General features: G+C 56.8%; 4 protein-coding genes across 4 annotated transcripts; 3 read left to right on the forward strand and 1 right to left on the reverse strand.

Moving 5' to 3' along the window:
- The first annotated feature begins 714 nt into the window (after window positions 1-714).
- C8Q71DRAFT_219234 (vacuolar import and degradation protein-domain-containing protein) lies at window positions 715-2831 on the forward strand. Its single transcript, XM_047917091.1, has 4 exons — window positions 715-1630; window positions 1691-2015; window positions 2101-2350; window positions 2405-2831. Exons 1-4 carry the CDS (start codon window positions 887-889, stop codon window positions 2466-2468), a joined length of 1383 nt encoding a protein of 460 aa, XP_047783808.1. The 5' UTR covers window positions 715-886; the 3' UTR covers window positions 2469-2831.
- Window position 2832: 1 nt separating this feature from the next.
- On the forward strand, window positions 2833-5287 carry C8Q71DRAFT_219243 (CK1/CK1/CK1-G protein kinase). Its single transcript, XM_047917092.1, has 10 exons — window positions 2833-3087; window positions 3162-3202; window positions 3261-3330; window positions 3390-3538; window positions 3590-3689; window positions 3745-3879; window positions 3934-4104; window positions 4158-4304; window positions 4362-4387; window positions 4443-5287. Exons 1-10 carry the CDS (start codon window positions 2982-2984, stop codon window positions 4998-5000), a joined length of 1503 nt encoding a protein of 500 aa, XP_047783809.1. The 5' UTR covers window positions 2833-2981; the 3' UTR covers window positions 5001-5287.
- On the reverse strand, window positions 5277-10949 carry C8Q71DRAFT_219439 (uncharacterized protein). Its single transcript, XM_047917093.1, has 11 exons — window positions 10222-10949; window positions 10058-10156; window positions 9359-9947; window positions 8717-9307; window positions 8586-8667; window positions 8150-8527; window positions 7657-8091; window positions 6399-7592; window positions 5848-6346; window positions 5595-5789; window positions 5277-5533 (listed from the first exon to the last, which is right to left on the reverse strand). The coding sequence occupies exons 1-11, from the start codon at window positions 10724-10726 to the stop codon at window positions 5475-5477; spliced, it is 4626 nt and encodes a 1541-aa protein (XP_047783810.1). The 5' UTR covers window positions 10727-10949; the 3' UTR covers window positions 5277-5474.
- Window positions 10950-11079: 130 nt separating this feature from the next.
- On the forward strand, window positions 11080-12433 carry C8Q71DRAFT_219512 (uncharacterized protein). Its single transcript, XM_047917094.1, has 6 exons — window positions 11080-11400; window positions 11473-11537; window positions 11596-11667; window positions 11723-11829; window positions 11879-11995; window positions 12047-12433. The coding sequence occupies exons 1-6, from the start codon at window positions 11253-11255 to the stop codon at window positions 12306-12308; spliced, it is 771 nt and encodes a 256-aa protein (XP_047783811.1). The 5' UTR covers window positions 11080-11252; the 3' UTR covers window positions 12309-12433.
- The last annotated feature ends 257 nt before the right edge of the window (window positions 12434-12690 follow it).

Raw genomic sequence — 12690 nt, forward strand, 5'->3', positions numbered from 1 at the left:
GGTGCGCTGAGATTCGCATTCGCCCGCTGCGGCGGTGATTGGATGGGGCGAGCGTGTCGGGAGCGCGAGCTTAAGTACCTGTGGCAAACCAGTGGTGGACATACGACGCCCGAGAGCGATGGACATGCGATTATGGCACATCGAGCGCCGCGGGTTCTCCGACCGTAAGCAGAGTCCGTAACAGCCGCTTCGCTGCGCGCCTCGCTGGGTAGTCGCGCATGGAGCAGAAGGACGAGGACGGACGTCATGCCATTGCCCGCCCCGTCGAGGCTCGAGCACCTGGCGGGACGCGTCGAGAGGCGCGGACAGGGACCGAGGTACGTGGTGAAACGAGCGGACGAGCCGCCCCGCTCGACGCATCGCCTTCGCTCTTGTCATGCAGGTCCGAAGGGGTGCGCGGCGGGAGGAAACGTCCGGGAGACTGTCAATTGTGGGACGGCACCGTCAATCGCGATCTCCCGCGGGCGGCTAGCGTGCCCACGAGCGTAGTGCGAGAGCCGAAACGAGGCGGCCGAGAACGAGGGAGATGCCTTCGGATACATTGTCGAGTAGTAGCGGTGCGAGAGACGCCTGGGTAGGGTGGCGGACGCCCGCGCACGGCAATGCGGTGCAGTTGGGAGGGCCGTGGGCGGCGTAGAGAGGACGCACGACCGATGGGGCGCCGGTGTGTGCAGAGGCTGGACGGGGCGTCGAGGATGGAGGAGGAGGGAGGAGGAGGGGTGGAGGGCTGCGACTGGCCGTGCGCGTATCTGGGTGATTGCCGCACGTGCAGACACGAAGCTCTCGCCGCTTCGTCCACCGCTGTCGAGCTCCCACACGCTCTCCCCACGCTTTTAGGCTCCCCCGTCCGTCCTCGTCCCCGTACATCCTCGCTTTCCTCCACACTATGCCATCAGAGCACCCCGTTCCCGCGATACACGACCAGCCGTCCCCTGACCAGTCCCAGGGGCAGGTCAAGCTCTGCTCCGCCTGCCATTGCCCCCTCTCAGCAGACTCTCCCAATTCTGCTTTCTTTCTTCACGGCGACCCCGACTCCAGCGAGACTTCCATTGTCTGCGGGCCATGCCACACCCGTCTCGTCCCCCACCGCGCAGAGGCCCCGTCGACCGTCGAGTACTTCACCATGGAACGGGTGCTCTTACGTCGCGCGGAGTCTCTGCAAGGCGGACGCAACGAGGCACCAGTCGCACCACGGAGGGAGTCTATCCCTCATGCGTCGCATTCCCCGGTCGACCGTGGCCTTGACGAAGACGAAGACATGGACCGTCCGTCAACCAGCGCCCTGTCGATTGTCCATGTTGAACACCCAGCATCATTACCGGCCCCGCCAGAGACGCCTGTCGTCCACGTTCCCGCTCGCCCGACCCCTGCACCCATCGATACGAAGTCCATCCCCCCTCACCATTCCCAACCATCATCGACAGCACAACTTTCGCCGGTCCAGCTCGCTACCCCGTCTAGCAGTAGGGCTCGGTCAAAGGCAGCGCTTGCTGCGTCGCCTGACCCATTGTCGGACATCACGCGGTTGCGAGTGCGCTCGCAAGGTCACCACTGTCTCTATCCTGGCGCTACATTTCAGGGCACGCAGAAGAGCGGCAGGAACAGCTACGACGTCAATGTTACCATTGTGGTCAGTGTCCGAATTGTGTGATTACGGGCAATTGTGGATTGAAACAATTGGCTGCCATAGGATGTTGACTTTGCGTCATCCCATTTGTGTGGCTATCTGCGCATACGCGGGTTGACGGATGATTGGCCTGAGCTCACCACATACTTCGATGCCGAGATCATCGGGAGTCGGTACGGGTTCCTGACGAGGAATTGGGGGGCGACGGAGCAGGATGATATGGTTCATTGGGCTCGCTTCCCTGCCTTCCGACACGTCCGGCATGAATTGAAAAAGCCGCACCTGACGATGAAGGACGCGAATCGGGGCGCAGTGTTCATGAGGTGGAAGGAGAAGTTCCTGGTTCCCGATCACCGTGTACAGGATATCAACGGGGCGAGTTTCGCAGGTATGTTCATTTCAAGCTCATTGTCATGGATGTCCTGTCAAGTAGACATCTTGAATTTTGTTTGCTGACTCACCTTGATATGTAGGGTTCTACTATGTCTGCGTCGACTTCAACCCTCACCAATCCAGCTCCACGAGTACCCACAGTTCCCAATCTCCCACGTCCCTTGATCCGTCCACTCTTCCGACTTCCGACAAGCCCAGGTTCAGATCTCGTGCACGGCGGACATCGATGAACCAGGGAGCAAACAGGCAAGGCCGGTCGCAATCTCGCGGCGTGCCCTCATCCCCTGTAGCCACCATGAGCGGGTTCTACTTCCACCAAAACTCGGAACCGTGAGTAAAGCTGTCCTGCGAGATGCCGTACTGTACTGACAGATCATCGCACAGTTACCAACAGCTCTCGTTGGTCCACGTACCGGAAAGCACTACATCATGCTTTGAATTCCGATGAAGTGCGCCGCTGAGGATGGGATACCCGGCTGAGAGACTGTCTTGGAGGACTTGGAGGGCATGTCGATCAGGCAGTATTGCTTCTCGTCGTATTCTTTCCTGATGTGCGCTCGCATCTGTATTCGCTGTCAGTCTCGCGCGCTGTCTGGGTCTTGTACGTACTTGTGTTACCCCCTGCCCGCAGCATCTGTACCCATCTCATTGCCACTGGTTACCTCGCTCGCATACCTCCCCCACGCCGTGTTATGACCTGTTGTGTACTACTTTGTGACATGCCGTACCATGCCCGTAATACGTTGAAACCTGCGCCTGCTGTGCGATATGTTGTGCGCGCCGTGGCCCACGCTGTGCGCAGTGTGGCCCCTGCCAAGCGCCCGTTGAGCGCTGCAGCCGGGGGTGCGGCCGGGAAGTGCCGAGAGCGATAATAGGCAACGGTTACAGCAGAGGCTCGACGTCGAGTCGGGCCTCTGGCCTTCCAGCTTCCTCCTCGCCGCCGTCAAGCCCACTGTCCGACATGGCCTCGCACGCCCACTCCTCCTCCTCCACCGCGAACATCGTCGGCGTGCACTATCGCGTAGGCAAGAAGATCGGCGAGGGCTCCTTCGGGGTCATCTTTGAAGGTATGGTCGCAATACCGGCGTGAAGCGTCACCGTCCGCCCAAGGACGCTCTGCTCATCCCTGCATCGTGTCCAGGCACCAACCTGCTCAACTCGCAGACTGTGGCCATCAAGTTTGTACGCGCGGTTGCCTTCTCTAACGCGGGCTGCGTGCTCATCAGCCATTCATTGCCAGGAACCGAGGAAAGCGGAGGCGCCGCAGCTTCGAGATGAGTGTCGGTCGTACCGGATATTGGCGGGGTGCCGTGAGTAGCGTGTGCACTGCTGTTTTCACCGCCCTGCTCTGACACGGAGCGCGATGCAGCGGGGATCCCGCAAATCTATCACTTTGGGCAGGAGGGACTGCACAACATCCTGGTCATCGACCTCCTCGGCCCGAGTCTCGAGGATCTCTTCGACATGTGTGGCCGGAAGTTCTCCATCAAGACCGTTTGCATGGCTGCGCGGCAGATGGTAAGGCGAGGCTCTCAGTGATGGGTATGCGCTGCTGACGTGCAGCCCTAGATCACTCGCGTTCAGACAATACACGAGAAGAACCTCATCTACCGCGACATCAAGCCCGACAACTTCCTCATCGGCCGGCCAGGAACAAAGGCGACGAATAGTAAGGCTATATAGTCTTTAAGAGTCCCTGCCATTCTGAGTGCGTTGCTCCGCAGTCATCCATGTCGTTGATTTCGGTATGGCCAAGCAGTACCGCGATCCCAAGACGAAGCAGCACATTCCCTACCGTGAACGGAAGAGTCTAAGCGGCACGGCACGGTACATGAGTATCAATACCCATCTGGGTCGAGGTATGGGAATCCCTTCATTTCATGCGGCCTGCGACCTAATGCACATATTTCCAGAACAGTCTCGTCGGGACGACCTCGAGTCACTAGGTCATGTCTTCATGTACTTCCTCAGAGGGAGCCTGCCCTGGCAGGGTCTCAAAGCTGCCACCAACAAGCAGAAGTACGAGAAGATCGGTGAGAAGAAGCAGACAACTCCTATCAAGGAGCTCTGTGACGGGTTTCCGGGTGCGTCGTGTATTTTTGTAACGCGAAGCCGACTGATTTCATCGCTTGCTCAGAGGAGTTCGGCATCTACCTCAACTATGTTCGGAAACTGGGCTTTGAGGAGACTCCCGACTACGACTTCCTGCGCGAGCTCTTTGCAAAGGTCATGAAGAACAACAGTGACGTAGACGACGGAGTATATGATTGGAACCTATTGAACGGTAAGCTTTTGATTCAAACCCGCTGCGAACGTGCATTCACTCGCTGCTTCCGATAAGGTGGGAAGGGCTGGGAAGCATCATTGGTACGTGTAGAAGCGTGACACGAGGAGACAACGAGGTACTCACCTCGCCGTTTAGGGTCAGAACCAGATCCTCTCCCAAATCCAGAACACGGCTCCGGGCCCGGGTCAGGATCGTCGTCGGGATGTGGACCGTCAAGCGCGCGACGACCGACGGAGAGTGTCACAAACTGGCGGCCAGGGTGTTGTTGTACCACCATCGCCTGCCCTTGTACGACATGGTTCCAAGCACCGTGTAGTCCCTGGGACACCTGGCGGCTTGTCGACTCCAGGGCAAATAACGCCAATGTCTTCGGCCGCGGCCCATGTGGACGTCCCTATCGGCACCATGCAGCGCCGACAGAGCCAGCAACCTAGTGCGCAACATCCGTACGCCAATCCCGGACACGACTCGTTCGTAAGGGAACAGGCGGTGGACGAGTACTCAGCAACGCAGCCGTACGGCCGTGCATCACCAATGGTCTCTTCCGTCGGTGCAGCACCCCCTGCCCTGAGCAACGTGCGTGCGCGAGGAGGGGAGGTAGGAGTGTCCAACGGCGGCGGATACCAGGGCCAGACCGAGTCGGAGCCCCCGAAAAACACCCTCTGGAACATTCTTACATGCCGGTGTGGCTGAGCCCTCCGTCGATCTTCGTCACGTTCTCTCGCCCCCTCTGGATCTTCACGCCCTCACGCTCACGCTCCTTTACTGCTGATCTCGTCTACGTATACCTGTCCACATTTCCTCCTCACTGCTATCATGTCTCCCGGTTTTCATGCTTGACAACTTAAGAGCGTCTCTAATATTTTCTTTAATCCGCACAAATTTGTTCATTGGTTGGCATTGGTCGATGTCCCTGGTTATCGGGCAATGGTAGTACACGCAACATCTACATGGGGTTTCACATGGATGAGACGACTCGAACTGAGGGAGGGGCGTCCACGCGATATAACCATCGAGGTAATGGTACACTTATGCATACTCTACAACGTAATAATACAGTGTCGCCGATATCATAGATGCGGTAGGACGATGGCTTTGGAATAGAACAAACACATTTCAGTAGTTTGGGGGTTGTCATGCAAGTGCACTAGGGATTTGGGGGATTGATCAACTAGAGGATCGTTCAGGAGACGGGGTTCGACGATCGGTGTCGCTGTACCCAGGGTCTTGCCAGACATAGGGCGTAAGAAATCGTATGACACGCGTATTATGGATGGGGATGCTCACCTGGGCTACGAACATCTCTTAAACCGGAGGATGAGGACAAACTCGACAGGGGCGACGATCGCTTAATATCGTCGCCATCGTCATTCTCGTCTCTTTCGTACGTGTCTTCCCAGTATCCATGCGACTGCGACACAGACCGTGGCGAGTCAGGCGTTCGTGACCAGGATGGGGAGTCTCTGTCTCGCATCGGAGAAGCTAAACATCAGGAGTAAGTCGTGGCGCATTGTTAACCTACTTATCAGCGTTGACTTACGTTCTCGGCTCTGATCGCGAACAGACCTTGAGGGTGCACGGCTTGAAGAGGTGCTTAGCTCTCGCCGCGGGGGTTCGCTGGACTTCTGACGGGAACTCGAAGGGACGGGCGGGGAGGTTGAACGATCCCTGGGTCCGTCAGCGGGCTGCAAGCGTTCCTCCAACGACAGTCGTTGACTGCTGACCGGCTGCCCCCTTTCGTGATCACGGTCGGGGGCCCACGATCGTCGTCTACTAGCCACGTTCGGAACCCATTCCCTATGGTCATTGCCCGGGGCGCCATACGAAGACCTCGTATACGGACGATCTGGAGACGCGTTGGGCGCGTAGCCACCCCTTCCCCGGCGGTTCGGCTGGCCACGACTCTGGTTGGGATATAGTCTATGCCCGTTACCTCTCCAGCCATTCGGAAACCCGCGCCCTTGCCCTCCATTCATGTGCATCTGACTGGAGTCTTCAAGCCGTCCTCCGGTCCACGGACCTTTGTGACCAAACGAAGTCTAAGCATGGTTCAATGAGAGTATCTGTATGCTAGAGGGCTGTACGACGTACTGGTTGAGGCGGAGGAGCGATCATAAACTGCGTTGCAGACGGGCCTGGCGTCGGCATCCCGATACTCAGCGGGCCTGGGACTTGGGATTGTGGTCGGAGTTCACTGGCATTAGACTCTGTGATGAGAACGTTGACGACCTGATCCGCCAACTGTCGAATGTTGTTGACGACGATAGGTCCGAGTCGCAGATCCTGGGGAACGGCTACATGGCGCTGAAAATCTACGCCAGAACGCAAGTGGGTTTCTAGCTGGTTCGCTAAATATTGCAATCCCTCTTGGTAGTCATGCAGCTGCTTCGTCTGGTCCGCAATTTGTTTTGTCTGGTCCGCAATTTGTTTTGTCTGGTCCGCAATTTGCTTTGTCTGTTCCGCACTTTGCTTTGTCTGTTCCGCACTTTGCTGGTCCTTGGCCCTTAAGGCGTCCTTTGCGTCCCTAAGCTCCCGCTCTGAATGCTCGTGAAGCAATTTGTAGTGGGAAGCCACTCCACGTTGCTCCAATTGATCCTCCCTCGATCTCTTGTATACTGTCTGTATGGCCTTCAGATCTTCTGTCACCATCGCCAAGTTATTCTCAACGAGGCCCTTCTCAGCTTCAGCTTTCAGTCGCCTGGTCTCGGATTGCTGTAACTGTCTCTGTAGATCTGAGACAGCATCAGCACCGGTGCTACCAACCTGGCCAGGTTCTCGAGGTGTATTCCTCGCGAATTTAGGCCGTGGCGCATGACTCGTCGCAGGCGGAACATCGCAGCTGGCTGGCCTCCCAGGAGGTTTACCCCGGGGTGCACGGATCAGCACAGGCTTGTTGGTAGTGTCTGCGTCAGACGACTGTGCAGCGAGGTCGACAGCAACACTGGTCCGTGGTTGCGATGATGCAGCGATGGACGGTCCCGGATACCCTTGTCGTCGAGGCTTGGACTTGGACACCTTCGAGCTGGAGGCGACCATCTCACGATGACGCTGAATATCTGTTGTCGGTGAAGGCTTGATTTGTGAGGGCCGAGGGCGAGATACCAGCGGGTTGCCGTGTCTGCCTCGGGGTATCGGGTCGTCGGGTTCAGATACTGGGGATTGGACTCGTCGTATCGCCCGCCGGCGCCTTGACGGTACTTCTTGCTGTGGCTGGTTGTATGCTGACTGCATAACGTTGACAAGGGCTCCCCCGTAGTCATCGTCAACGTAGTCGGGATTAGGACTCTAGTGGTGAAGTCAACCTCCAACTCTATTGTCAAAATGTGGTAGCTTGGACGGTCGGTCTCACCTTGCCTCGAGGTCTGACTACCTCTGTCCGCCTTCGCTTTGGCGGCAGCTGGGTCACCTCAGCTGGAGCCCTCTTCCTCTTAGCTAGCTCAGAAGGCCCAGGGGGTATGAGGACGTAAGGAATTTTCAAGTTCGTTGTCCGCGGACGTTCACTTGGAGCGCCTGTGGGCATCCCCATGGGCGCGTCAGGTCGAACGTTGGCGCCGGATGCCTGGACAGCCTGTTCGTCTGACATGACAACGTCGTCGGGCATGGGGCTCTCGGCGTGTGCAAACAACATTTCGGGAGAGTCCTGGGCACCAGGCCCGGGCGAGCGTACACGCAGAGCCGCCGAAATGGGCATTTGCGAGCGGCTGACCGTCATTGCAGAGTCTTGTCTTGTGTTCACTTGAGGGTCGTCAACGGGCGCAGCCACATCGGACTCTCTGATTGACACCTGTAAACTCATTAACGATGTTTTCAGGCCCGGACCGACCTCAGGTACGCCAACGTACATCATGATCATAGAAGCCGGGGACCGTGAACATGCTGTTCACAGCCCTGCAGTTCCTGAATCTCAGCGCAGCCAGCACGAGCCTCGCACCAAGTTTGGCCGCTTCCGGCGCGAAGGTCCCGGTCTTCTCAACACTGGTCAAGGCTGGTTTGATGTTACCGAAGTTCAGCTTTGCCCGGCCGTGAACCTGATGCCACTGGCCGTTGTCCGCCTTTCCCAGTTCCTTGGGGAGTGCGAGGAATGCCTCCGATGCATGTATGCCTGATTCTAGGAGGTGTGTCAGACACCATGAGTGGTGACAACCGTGGCAGTAGATCGTCGATAGGTACGGAAGCTGATGCGAAATGTGACTGAAGTGACAGGTTCGACGCTCATCCAGCTAGCGGTGTTATGTATGTCTTAGCTGAGATGCAAGGGTGACGAATTGAGAGAATGACCTTGCTCAGAGACTGGGCTCGACGTGTGCGCAGGGCACATGCGGCCTGGAAGACACAGACATCGTCACCGTTTTTCAGATCCCTGTGATAACGTGTCAGTATCATCGCATACATAGCCATACACGACTCACTTCTGGGTAAGAACAGTTATACGCGAATCTTCGCCTAAGCCCAATTGTTGGAGTACGTGCACAGCCTTGTTCCGATCGTCGAGGAGACTTTGTGTCTTGCAGCGCTGTGTAGGTGTCATGTTGGTGCATCGGCAGGACCTCCCTTCGACGTAGCAACTGGGGCATATCACGAGGGAATCGCCTTCATGCTGCATACCAGCAGCAGGCGGCATACAGCACTGGTCACACTTGAAGTAGCTCTGGAAAATATCGGCTCCGCAGAAGTCGCATGCAAACGTACAAGACTCGTCCTTGTCGTCCTTTCCCCTGGCGCGTAAGGAGGACGACGATGAAAGACGTCGCTGCGATTTGGCGTTGCGACCGGATATGTCCCTCATTGTAGCTTCGTGATCATCGCTCTTGTCGTCAGTCGGCTCGCCATACTCCTCACGGACCACGCCATCGAAGAGGGAGACCAATGAGTCAAGAACGGTGGCCTCTTTGGTCATCCGGCGGGCCTCTAATCGTGAATACCCGGCCAGCTCCTCGGTGTAGTGGCGGAGCGAGTGGTGCAGAACGGATTTCGTACGATATATCTCTGGTCGGCAAACCCTATGGTATCCAGTTTAAGCACATACGTTGACAGTCCAAAGGAGTACGCACCGCCGATAGATAGGCAGCTCATACAGTAACGCCGTCGTCAAGCCCTTGGCTGTCATCCTCGACCACGAGAGCTTCATTGTAAGACCACCCTGGTTGACGACTTGATGACAACTTCTCGGCGGAATGATGATTAGATCACCCAATTTCTGCTCGGCTATGTATATGGTGAAGGGTGCATTCCCGAGCTCGTCGAGTGTCGTAGCATGATTCTCCCAGTCCAATTCCTTTCCGAGCTCTTCCTGGAAGTACGTCGCGGCCTCTGGGGCAACATCCGAGGAGGTCATGAACCAGAAGGAGCTGCCATTCTCCGTGTGGCACATGAGATTATGGCCCGTGGACCCACAAAGATCCTTATGGCAGGGCGTGAAGGTGTCGCCGATCCCATAGTAACACATGATCGTCTCAACTCGTCCCTGAAGGAGATGAGTTGAGACCGACGGTCGAAGCAAGATGTTACCCACAAGGACGGGAAGATGTCCCAGTAGGTCTTCGGTTCCACCTGGCTGTATGCCTTTTGGGAGGACGCCAGAGAATAGCCATTCTCGCCATGCCTGAGGACAGTCGACGTCCTTGGCGTACAAAGGCGGGTCTGGGGCACTACCGTCAATATTGTGCTTTCGACGAGCGAAGATGTGACAATTCATGCAACAGCAGATATTCCTCCGGCGAACGAATGCGAAATTCAGACGTTCAACTCACCTTTTGATGCGGACCGCGTCGCCGTGCGGGAGTGATCAATGAAGTCGGCAAGTGTCATATCTATATCCTTGTAGTCCTGAACGTTACGCGCCGACAGAACTTGACGTGAACACATCCAGATTCAGCGACCAATGGCTACAACGACAGGCTAGCATGATGCTCACCACTGTCCCCGTCATTAATTACGAGCCGGTCGGCGTCGAATCCAGCGCACCATTTCGGGTGAGTGTGCCAATCCTCGACGATGAGCGGCATGCCTTGGCGTTCGTACTCTTCGGCCTTCGTGATCCACGAGTCGTCTTTCCACGAGACCCGAGGGACATCCTGGAAGTTGCTGTTCTGCCGCTGCAGGCCCGAGATGGACCAGCCTTTCGAGCTGATTGGAGGGTGAGGTAAGGCTGGAGGTGGTATGGAGTCCGGACTAGGAAGAACAGCCGTCTGAGTGCTAGGATTACCTGCAGACCCGATGTTCGAGGGATGAGCGTCCAACAATGGAGTGGTCGGCACAGGCTCCGCGCGACGGGATTGGTCTCTCCGGGGAAGAGGTGTACTTCTCGGTACCGCTGCTTCGCTCTGAGCTCGCGGACGGTCCCGTACTGGCGGAGCCTGGATATCGCCTCCCGTACGCTCAGCATCCTTCTCCATGAGCCTGCGCCGATGGCTCTCCATGATGCGCAGAGGTAGAAGACGAGGGAGTCGCTTAGGGTAGTTGCCTTCGCGGCGAGCTTTTGATTCTGGTGATACTGTTGATGCCTCGTACGAGTGCAGTGCACGAGAGTGTGCGACGCCTAGGCAGTTGGGAGGAGAAGGCAACCAAGGGTACCGTCCGAGGGGCTATGCGGGAGAGGGAAGTCTCGCGATGGATCATGCATTGAATAAAGACACCCGCTGCAGCAGCCGCCCGTCATTGTGATCGAGCTGCCAGTCCGCGACGCGCTCCCCGTCGCGTTGCGTCACGCGACTGTAACGCTCATCCTGCCCTCTCCAGCCTGCTAACTCAGCTCTCAGCCTTCTCCTGCTACTGCAACTCCCATCTACCTGCAGGGGGCCACTCCGGACAGTGTAGTTGCCTGTCTGTATTCCGGAATCTCATTCGATCGCATAGCCATTGCTTCCGCTGATCGTGCACCGCGATAAACCACACTCCCATCGCTATACGGCCGTTCAGCATCAGCTCGTTCCGTCTGGACTGACGATGTCAAATATCTCTCAGCCCGAACTGGACTTCTGGGAGTTCGTGAACTGCGCGCGGTGCCATCTGCCATTCGAGACAGACGCAGGAACGCCGCCCGTCCCTTTCTGGCTCACTGAGTGCGGGCATGTAGTATGCAACAACCATCTGAGTGAGTGCTCTATCGCATCCCGAACACGCCGCACTTATCTTGGACCCATCGCTCCCACACATCACACTGCAGACGCCGACCAGACCTGTGCACAGTGCGGTGCACAAGGAATCCAGCTCATGCCGCTGCAGAGGGACGTGAGTACAGGTTCATGTTAGCTTCTATGCACCGCTCAACACGGCCAATGCAACACAGCTGGAGGCTCCTATGTCGGATTGGTTCCGTTCCGTACCGCAAGCTCTGGACAGTGTGGCCTTTTCAACGAGGGTATGTCTGGGAAGCATGACATAGCGTGACTGTCGGAAGCACTGATTGAGCTTAGTTTCAAATGGAGACCCTCGCCTCGTTGGCGCGGCATTACAAGAATAAATACGTACAGCAGCGCTTGCTTATCGATCGTCTCAAGAACGAATTCAAGGCTATGAAGAAGTACCGGACTCCGTGTACGAGTCGTCCATGAATCTCACATCCATGCTAGGACACTCGAGGATTTGAGGGTAGAAAATGCTCAGCTGCGGCAACATACTGAGTATCAAGGCATGCCCTCCGATATCCCCAACGTAAATGGGAAACGGCGAATGGTATATAGTCACCAGTAAGTGCTGAAATTCTCAATGCGCCTTCCCAATGACACCATGGCGCCCAGGCACCCAAGCGGCGCGCAAACAAACTCCAGCCCACGTTCCATCGTCACACCGATAGGTCCAGATCGACTAACACTTCCGCCTGACCGTCAGCAGCCGACCTTCGCGCCCGCCGCACATGTTCCTGATCAGGTCTTGACCCCACACAGAGATAGGCCGGGATCCAGTCGGTTCGCTCAGTATGCATCCTTTGTAATCTTGGACCGTGACTTTGCCTCGGTCAGACTCTCGTTGACGAATTTCTCCCAGGCAATACGCGTATAATTCTACACACGCCTCACAGTCGGGAGTCGTACAAGCAACGCTGTCCCATGAACAGGCAGCTCCTAGGCATGCCTTGGCACGACAATCTCAAGCCCGACAGTCGTCTGGACGTACGCATATATCCACTCAGGGTCCATCTTCTTTCCACCCTATCGCTCCGGAAGGCTACCATGAGCCAGGGCTGTCCTCCGGTGACCATCGGCCAATCCAGAGAGAGAACTTCAGGAACGCCGGTGATGACAGGACACAGATGCCGCCACCGCCAACGCCTCAGATGCCGAGAACGTCTCTGCAACAGCGTGCTTCCTTTCGACCTCCTGCTACGCCTCAGCTGCAAGCATCTAGTAGTTCTCATCGCTTCATACCTTCTACGCCGAATCGA

This window comes from Rhodofomes roseus (genome assembly GCF_022264815.1).
Source record: "Rhodofomes roseus strain CIRM-BRFM 1785 chromosome Unknown C8Q71scaffold_2, whole genome shotgun sequence".
Lineage (NCBI taxonomy): Eukaryota > Fungi > Basidiomycota > Agaricomycetes > Polyporales > Fomitopsidaceae > Rhodofomes > Rhodofomes roseus.

Bases quoted from the DNA above. Each gene is read 5' to 3' on its own strand.
- C8Q71DRAFT_219234 (XM_047917091.1), top strand. From the start codon at position 887: ATGCCATCAGAGCACCCCGTTCCCGCGATACACGACCAGCCGTCCCCT. The intron at 1,631-1,690 runs GTCAGTGTCCGA...TGGCTGCCATAG, and splicing joins ACGTCAATGTTACCATTGTG to GATGTTGACTTTGCGTCATC. The intron at 2,351-2,404 runs GTGAGTAAAGCT...ATCATCGCACAG, and splicing joins TTCCACCAAAACTCGGAACC to TTACCAACAGCTCTCGTTGG.
- C8Q71DRAFT_219243 (XM_047917092.1), top strand. From the start codon at position 2,982: ATGGCCTCGCACGCCCACTCCTCCTCCTCCACCGCGAACATCGTCGGC. The intron at 4,305-4,361 runs GTAAGCTTTTGA...GCTTCCGATAAG, and splicing joins TGATTGGAACCTATTGAACG to GTGGGAAGGGCTGGGAAGCA. The intron at 4,388-4,442 runs GTACGTGTAGAA...CTCGCCGTTTAG, and splicing joins AGGGCTGGGAAGCATCATTG to GGTCAGAACCAGATCCTCTC.
- C8Q71DRAFT_219439 (XM_047917093.1), bottom strand. From the start codon at position 10,726: ATGGAGAGCCATCGGCGCAGGCTCATGGAGAAGGATGCTGAGCGTACG. The intron at 8,528-8,585 runs GTCATTCTCTCA...TAACACCGCTAG, and splicing joins GAGCCCAGTCTCTGAGCAAG to CTGGATGAGCGTCGAACCTG. The intron at 8,092-8,149 runs GTACGTTGGCGT...ATGAGTTTACAG, and splicing joins CCGGCTTCTATGATCATGAT to GTGTCAATCAGAGAGTCCGA.
- C8Q71DRAFT_219512 (XM_047917094.1), top strand. From the start codon at position 11,253: ATGTCAAATATCTCTCAGCCCGAACTGGACTTCTGGGAGTTCGTGAAC. The intron at 11,668-11,722 runs GTATGTCTGGGA...GATTGAGCTTAG, and splicing joins GTGTGGCCTTTTCAACGAGG to TTTCAAATGGAGACCCTCGC. The intron at 11,996-12,046 runs GTAAGTGCTGAA...CATGGCGCCCAG, and splicing joins CGAATGGTATATAGTCACCA to GCACCCAAGCGGCGCGCAAA.